Source organism: Mauremys mutica, chromosome 1, assembly GCF_020497125.1.
Source record: "Mauremys mutica isolate MM-2020 ecotype Southern chromosome 1, ASM2049712v1, whole genome shotgun sequence".
Classification (NCBI taxonomy): domain Eukaryota; kingdom Metazoa; phylum Chordata; order Testudines; family Geoemydidae; genus Mauremys; species Mauremys mutica.
The window spans coordinates 88682550-88690079 of record NC_059072.1 but is presented as its reverse complement, the minus strand read 5'-3'; the positions used below and the strand labels follow the sequence as shown (position 1 = coordinate 88690079).

The window sequence follows — 7530 nt, the reverse complement described above, 5'->3', positions numbered from 1 at the left end:
CATGTTTTGCTTCAGTTTTACAACCAATCCTCTAAAACACATCCTTACAAGCTCTTTTCTGGGTGATATTTGCCTTGATTATGCATTATAGAGCTTACATTTATCCCAGTCACTGATCAATTTTTTTAGGTCTGTCAATTAATCACAGTTAACTCCTGCGATTAACTCAAAACAATTAATTGCAATTAAAAAAATTAATTGTGATTAATCATACAGTTAAACAGTAGAATAGCAATTGAGATGTATTAAATATTTTTGGATGGTTTTCTACATTTTCATATATTTTGATTTCTATTACAACACAGAAAACAAAGTGTACAGTGCTCACTTTATATTATTATTTTTATTACAAATATTTACAATGTAAAAATGATAAACAAAATAAATAGTATTTTTCAATTCATCTCATAGAAGTACTGTAGTGCAATCTCTTTTTCGTGAAAGTTTATCTTACAAATGTAGATTTTGTTTGTTACACAACTGCACTCAAAAACAAAACAGTGTAAAACTTTAGAGCCTACAAGTCCACTCAGTCCTATTTCTTGTTCAGTCAATTGCTAAGACAAACAAGTTTGTTTTCATTTATGGGAGAAACTGCTGCCTGCTTCTTATTTACAATGTCACCTGAAATTGAGAACAGGCGTTCCCATGGCACTTTTGTAGACGGTATTGCAAGGTATTTAAATGACAGATATACAAAACATTTGTATGCCCCTTCATGCTTTGGTCACCATTCCAGAGGGCATTCTTCCATGCTGATGATGCTCATTTAAAAAAAAATAACACATTAATTAAATTTGTGACTGAACTCTTTGGGGGAGAATTGTATGTCTCCTGATCTGTTTTACCCTCATTCTGCCATATATTTCATGTTATAGCAGTCTCGGATGATAACCCAGCACATGTTCATTTTAAGAACACTTTCACAGCAGTTTTGATAAAATGCGAAGAAGGTACCAATGTGAGATTTCTAAAAATAGATAAAGGACTAGACCCAATGTTTAAGACTCTGAAGTGCCGTCCAAAATCTGGGAGGGACAAAGTGTGGAGCATGCTTTCAGAAGTTTTAAAAGAGCAACACTCAGATGCAGAAACTACAGAACCCAAACCACCAAAAAAAAATCAACCTTCTGCTGGTGACATTTGACTCAGATGATGAAAATGAACATGCGTCATTGGTCCGTTCTGCTTTGAATTGTTATCGAGCAGAACCCATTATCAGCATGGACGCATGTTCTTTGAAATGGTGGTTGAAGCATGAAGGGACAGGTGAATCTTTAGCACACCTGGCACGTAAATATCTTGAGACACCGGCTACAACAGTGCCATGAGAACACCTGTTCTCACTTTCAGGTGATATTGTAAACAAGAAGCCGGCAGCATTATTTCCTGTAAATGCAAACAAACTTGTTTGTCTGAGCGATTGGCTGAAGTAGGACTGAGTGGACTTGTAGTCTGTAACGTTTTACATTGTTTTATTTTTGAGTGCAGTTATTTTTTGTACATAATTCTACATTTGTAAGTTCAACTTTCATGATAAAGAGATTACACTACAGTACTTGTATTAGGTGAACTGAAAAATACTATTTCTTTTGTTTTTTACAGCGCAAATATTTCTAAATAAAATAAATATAAAGTGAGCACTTAACACTTTGTATTCTGTGTTGTATTGAAATCAATATATTTGAAAATGTAGAAAACATCCACAAATATTTAAATAAATGGTATTCTATTATTGTTTAACAGCATGATTAATCGTGATTAATTTTTTAATTGTGCGATTAATCGCGATTAATTTTTTAAATCACTTGACAGCCCTAAATGTTTACTTTCAAATAGAGCAGAATAAAATCAGGATTACACATGAAACAAACAAGGTGAAGGTTTCACTATTTATCTTTACAGCTTCCATTTACTCTTTCTATCAATATCCTCTTTATAGTAAAATGATTTTGTTGCTTATACATTTTTTTTTTAAATAACAAAGGTGTTGTTTTAGGAAGTGACTAAAACAGATAAATTACTTTTCTCACTTTAAATTGGCATTTCTTTAGGGTACATCGATTATTTCTAACTGTTTTAGAGCCCTATCCATAATATAATGTGAATCTGTTGAGATGAACCTTACTTTTCTAAAACAATCAATGGAGTTTCTGCATAGTAGACATTTGCTTGTCACCAGTTACAATCTGGTCAAATATTATTCCGTATCTTTAAGTATGTTTATTGTATTACCACATTTTCAGGACAGTTGCTGCCCAGTCCTTTAGGAGCTGATTGTGGCCTAGTTTTCACTGATTAAAATCAAGATAATCAAAAGCAACTTCTGGCTACTGTTACCGGAAAGAAAGAGAGGTTGCAATTCCTCACATTTTGTTGTGCCTGTATCGCAGGATAGTGATAATTCAGCCATTGTTTTTTGAATTTTTAATTTACTCTGCCAAGAGGCTTTGAATTATTTTAGAGGTTCTGTTACTTCTTGAGAAAAATGAATGACCAAACACAAAACTAAATCACATTGAATTACTGCCACAGAAAAGATTAAAGTTCTCTCAAGGATTTTTTTTCTCCTGACAAGGGTGGCATATATAACATGAAAACAAAATATAATACAGATACAATACAGATAAAAGTAGATAACTTGAAAAATGAATTATTCAGTTTATAAAAGCTAGTTTTGCATAGTACTGTAGAAAATTTACATAGAAAATGGACTTTTGTTTCTTAATTATTATTATTATTACTATAAAATCGTTTCTCTTGCTATAAATCTTAATGAATGCTGATATAAAAGCATACATCTTTCTTCTCATTCAGACTAAAACAATGCATAAATTTCATTAGTTGTCAATTTTGCTAAAGTATTTAACAAAAAAGAAGTTATTTTATTTTATTAGGAACAAGTAATTCAGAGAGCATCGAAATGACCTTTCTGCTCTATTTGAACACCTAGACAGATACAGTGAGACAATTACTTCCATATACATATCTGGAAATTTAACATCCTTCTACAAGTCTTTAATCAGATCCCTGTGGCATTGCATGGGGGTCTATTTCAGCAGAATTTAGTATTTTTAGGAGATAAAGAATTTGGATAAGGGAGGCAGTTCTTAATCCATACTCCCAGTTCAGGAATGAGATTGTGTTACTTCCTTCTTTTCAAAATCAATTTATATTAACAACATACATTCAAATAACTGGATTTATACCCTGAATTGGAGAAAACCCTCTAAAGAACAACATTTCATTGTAGTTGTGGTTTTATTGCCAACGGTAAAGTTTTAATTTACAGCGAAAAACAAAAGTTTCCGTCTTCAGAGGTCTCTCCAGCTCTAAGTATCGGGGTTTATTGGCTCTTCTTTACCTCATCTTTATTCTCTCCTGCAAGAAACTCTACTGAATGAAAATACCCTCTTTCACCTTCACCCAGCTAAGAAATAAGGTAATTTGGTGATAGATATTTTGCAAAAAATACACTTTTTTAACTCCGAAGAAACACAAACAGAGAGGAGAAGAGAGCTCTTTTTGGCTTGCATCTGGGCGGGCTCTTTAACGTACCAATCACAGATCAGCTCTTCTCTATAAATTCAGGCATCTGACCTAGTCTCTCCAGCCCAATTACTTTTGATTTGCTGAAAACGTTTGTCAGCATGTCGGAAACTGCGCCTGTTGCAGCTCCTGCTGTCTCCGCTCCCGGGGCAAAAACCTCAACAAAAAAACCGAAGAAGGCAGCAGCTAGTTCTAAAGCCCGCAAGCCTCCAGGTCCCAGCGTGACCGAGCTGATCACCAAGGCGGTGTCCGCTTCCAAGGAGCGCAAAGGGCTCTCCTTAGCCGCTCTTAAGAAGGTTTTGGCCGCCGGAGGGTACGATGTGGAGAAGAACAACAGCCGCATCAAGGTAGGATTAAAGAGCCTGGTGAGCAAAGGCATTTTGGTACAGACCAAAGGTACCGGCGCTTCTGGTTCTTTCAAACTCAACAAGAAGCCTGGTGAGATCAAGGAAAAGGCTCCCAAGAAGAAGCCAGCGGCAAAGCCTAAGAAACCAGCTGCCAAGAAGCCCTCCAGCGCCGCCAAGAAACCCAAAAAGGCTGCGGCCGTGAAAAAGAGCCCGAAAAAAGTCAAGAAGCCAGCGGCTTCCGCAGTCAAGAAAGCGGCCAAGAGCCCGAAAAAAGTGAAAGCCGCCAAGCCCAAGAAGGCAGCTAAGAGCCCGGCTAAAGCGGTGAAACCAAAAGCTGCCAAGCCCAAGCCAACAAAGGCCAAAACCGCGAAGGCGAAGAAGGCAGCGCCCAAAAAGTAAAGTGTAAATTTGAAAAGGAAATTTCTGACCCAACGGCTCTTTTAAGAGCCACCCCCAGTTTCAGAAAAAGAGCAAAATCGCTGTACTCACTTTCAAACCACCTACGCAATTTTCGAGTATACTGAGTATTCGGTTTGTTACATAGGTCGGGTACAGTGAGTGTGTTACAAAGGGGAATAAATGCTCGCGCTTTCTGGTGTACCCTTAAGATGGCATCCTGGGCAGTTTTCTATAAAAAAATGTTATAGAGAGTGAAGACGATTGTAGCGCCTGGCAGCTATCGATAAAACCCCGTTACGGTGGCGCTGTTCTGGGTACCTATGAATCAGCTGATTAGGGGCGGAGTGCTTAGCTCCCAGTAGATTTCTAGCCTAGTGCTTCGTTCTAGCCATTTCGACCAATACTGACAACATAAGAAACCGAGAAGTAGGAACTTTCTCCGTCCTGTTTGGCTAGCTCCTCTCTGATTGGCTAATAGTTCATATATGGCTAAATCTTATTGGACACTTCCAAATTTTTGAAAACCCCGCGCGCTCTGAGTAGCGCGCCCTTCCCCTTCTCTGATTTGATTGATCCCAAAAACTGTCGTCACCAATTGCTCACTCCCTGAAGGATCCTGATTTTCCTATTTCCAGCCCCATCCCCCTAAAGCACCCATCTTTCAAATACTTCCCCCCAACTATTAGAGATAAGGTGAGTGAGATATCTTTAAGCTTGTCTCTCTCACCAGTAGAACTTGGTACAACATAAGATATCTCACCCACCTTGTCGCTAATATCCTGGGACAGACACGGCTACGAGACTGCATTTCCCAGCCCAACTACATAGTTATTGCCCATTCCTTAAATATATTTTTCTCTTCGTGTGTGTGTGTGTGTGTGTGTGTGTGTATTTATCACCAGGTATATAAATATTGTACTTGTCTCACTGTTTCATTTTCAGACTGACCTATTTATGACTCCTGAACACTAGTCCCAGAGAACAGGCATGGAGATAGACCAGAGTGTGAGTGGATGCGTGGGTTTTTTTTTAATGTTTTCATATTTCCGTTCTTGTATTAATTCGAGATGATTTAAAGGTGAGGGTGAGCTAAAAACTCCTTTCCCCTGAAATTGATTGGGTATCTAATCCAGAACCCACCAATTCTTCTTTTTACATTTAACGTGTAGATTAAGAACAAATGAAGAATGTACCTGGATTAATTTATAATACTTCCATAAATTGTTTCCTCGTATTTTTCTTAGTTCACAACACAAATGCATCCTAGAACCAAGACGTTTCTTAGGTTTACTGTATTGGATTAAAGAATTTCTTTGTTACTGATGCAAACCTTGTTAGTTAAAAAAGGTATTTCAAGTGCCACAGTTCAACAAAAGTTTTGAGTTAACTTTCATCTACGGACAGTCTTGTCAGGCAAACTTTGTGTTAATCAACGCAAAACCGACAGAAAAATAGTAAGGAGCATTTATATGGATACTGAATGCACACCCTCAACTGGAGGATAAGAGAAAGCAATAACAAATGATATATTTTTTTACTTTCATCATTTGAGTATTCGTATACAGTAAATTTCAATTTTATTTCTTGTATTCATGTGGGTTTTGGTTCCTCCATAAGGCAAATACATTTTTAAACTGGAGTTATTGCACAATTTATTTTCAGCATCAATAATAAACACCGATACTAACAATGCAGAATAGAGTACTGTGTTAAAAGGACACCATGCATGGTTTAGTGCTAAAGCTCTTTTACAGAAAAAGTGGGCGGCTCTGAAAAGAGCCTTTGGGTTACAGATGTTAGCATTCTTTCCATTGATCTTTACTTAGAGCTGGTGTACTTGGTGACGGCCTTGGTGCCCTCAGACACAGCGTGTTTGGCCAACTCCCCTGGCAGAAGCAGGCGCACAGCGGTCTGGATCTCCCGGGAAGTGATGGTCGAACGCTTGTTGTAATGCGCCAGACGAGACGCTTCCCCAGCAATACGTTCGAAAATGTCATTTACAAAAGAGTTCATGATCCCCATGGCCTTAGAAGAAATGCCGGTATCCGGATGAACTTGCTTCAATACTTTGTACACGTAAATTGAATAACTTTCCTTCCTAGTTTTTCTACGTTTTTTATCTCCCTTCTTCTGGGTCTTGGTCACTGCCTTCTTAGACCCCTTCTTAGGAGCAGGAGCAGATTTCGCCGGCTCAGGCATTTTAACAGCTAAGTATACCCTCCAACACAACAATGACTACAGCAAAGTCAAAGAAAGGTTTTCCTCCCTGTATTTATAGGTTTGCTATGCAAATGACCAGCCTATGTTTTCTAGTTTTCTATTGGCAGTTAGAGTAAACATAGAGCAACGCGTTTTTTCCTGCAATTGGTCAATGTGAGATCCTCGTCTTCATTGGTTGCTCAAACAGTGACATTTTTCCACCAATCATGATTCACGAAGCCGTCCAGGAGAGGGGATAAAAGGCCAAGAAGCGTTGCGTCATTATGTTTTTCTCATCTGTGTTTTTGTGAACGGTGGTGTCTGTGGTGAAGAGCTACAATGTCTGGCCGAGGGAAACAAGGCGGTAAAGTGAGGGCTAAGGCAAAGTCCCGGTCATCTCGGGCTGGCTTGCAGTTCCCGGTGGGCCGTGTTCATCGGCTTCTCCGAAAAGGTAATTATGCCGAGCGGGTTGGCGCTGGAGCCCCTGTATATATGGCTGCTGTCTTAGAGTATCTGACCGCTGAGATTCTCGAGTTGGCTGGCAACGCTGCGCGCGATAACAAGAAAACCAGGATCATCCCCCGCCATTTGCAGCTCGCCATCCGTAACGACGAGGAGCTCAACAAACTACTGGGGAAAGTCACCATCGCTCAAGGAGGTGTTCTGCCCAATATCCAGGCCGTGCTGCTGCCTAAGAAAACCGAAAGTCATAAAGCCAAGAGCAAGTAAAAGTGATCGAGGAGAAACGGGACATCTGAATCTGCTTAAAAATTAAAAAAAAATAACCCAAAGGCTCTTTTCAGAGCCACCCACAGGATCAGAAAAGAGCTGAATTATCGTTTTACAGATTTAACGAAGTGAGTAAGCTTTGTATTTTAAATTTAATAATTCTGCAGCACTTTTTTTTCAGGGTTCCCTACATTTCTTCGTTAAGTAATAAACCTTTAGAATTATTAGTAGCTGTTATTGCAATGGATTTCTAGGTGTTATCGATATAATTGATGTAATTTAATATATGTCTCGTTTTAGTACTTAT

The 7530-nt window shown here is 38.5% G+C and overlaps 3 protein-coding genes across 3 annotated transcripts; 2 read left to right on the top strand and 1 right to left on the bottom strand.

Annotated features, from left to right (window-relative positions):
* Positions 1 to 3638: 3638 nt before the first annotated feature.
* LOC123345459 (histone H1-like) lies at positions 3639 to 5029 on the top strand. Its single transcript, XM_044982374.1, has one exon. The coding sequence runs from the start codon at positions 3651 to 3653 to the stop codon at positions 4293 to 4295; it is 645 nt and encodes a 214-aa protein (XP_044838309.1). The 5' UTR covers positions 3639 to 3650; the 3' UTR covers positions 4296 to 5029.
* A 361-nt stretch (positions 5030 to 5390) lies between these two features.
* LOC123345503 (histone H2B 8) lies at positions 5391 to 6525 on the bottom strand. Its single transcript, XM_044982462.1, has one exon. The coding sequence runs from the start codon at positions 6492 to 6494 to the stop codon at positions 6114 to 6116; it is 381 nt and encodes a 126-aa protein (XP_044838397.1). The 5' UTR covers positions 6495 to 6525; the 3' UTR covers positions 5391 to 6113.
* A 272-nt stretch (positions 6526 to 6797) lies between these two features.
* Positions 6798 to 7303, top strand: LOC123345485 (histone H2A.J). The gene has a single exon (XM_044982441.1). It carries the CDS (start codon positions 6834 to 6836, stop codon positions 7221 to 7223), a length of 390 nt encoding a protein of 129 aa, XP_044838376.1. The 5' UTR covers positions 6798 to 6833; the 3' UTR covers positions 7224 to 7303.
* Positions 7304 to 7530: the final 227 nt, after the last annotated feature.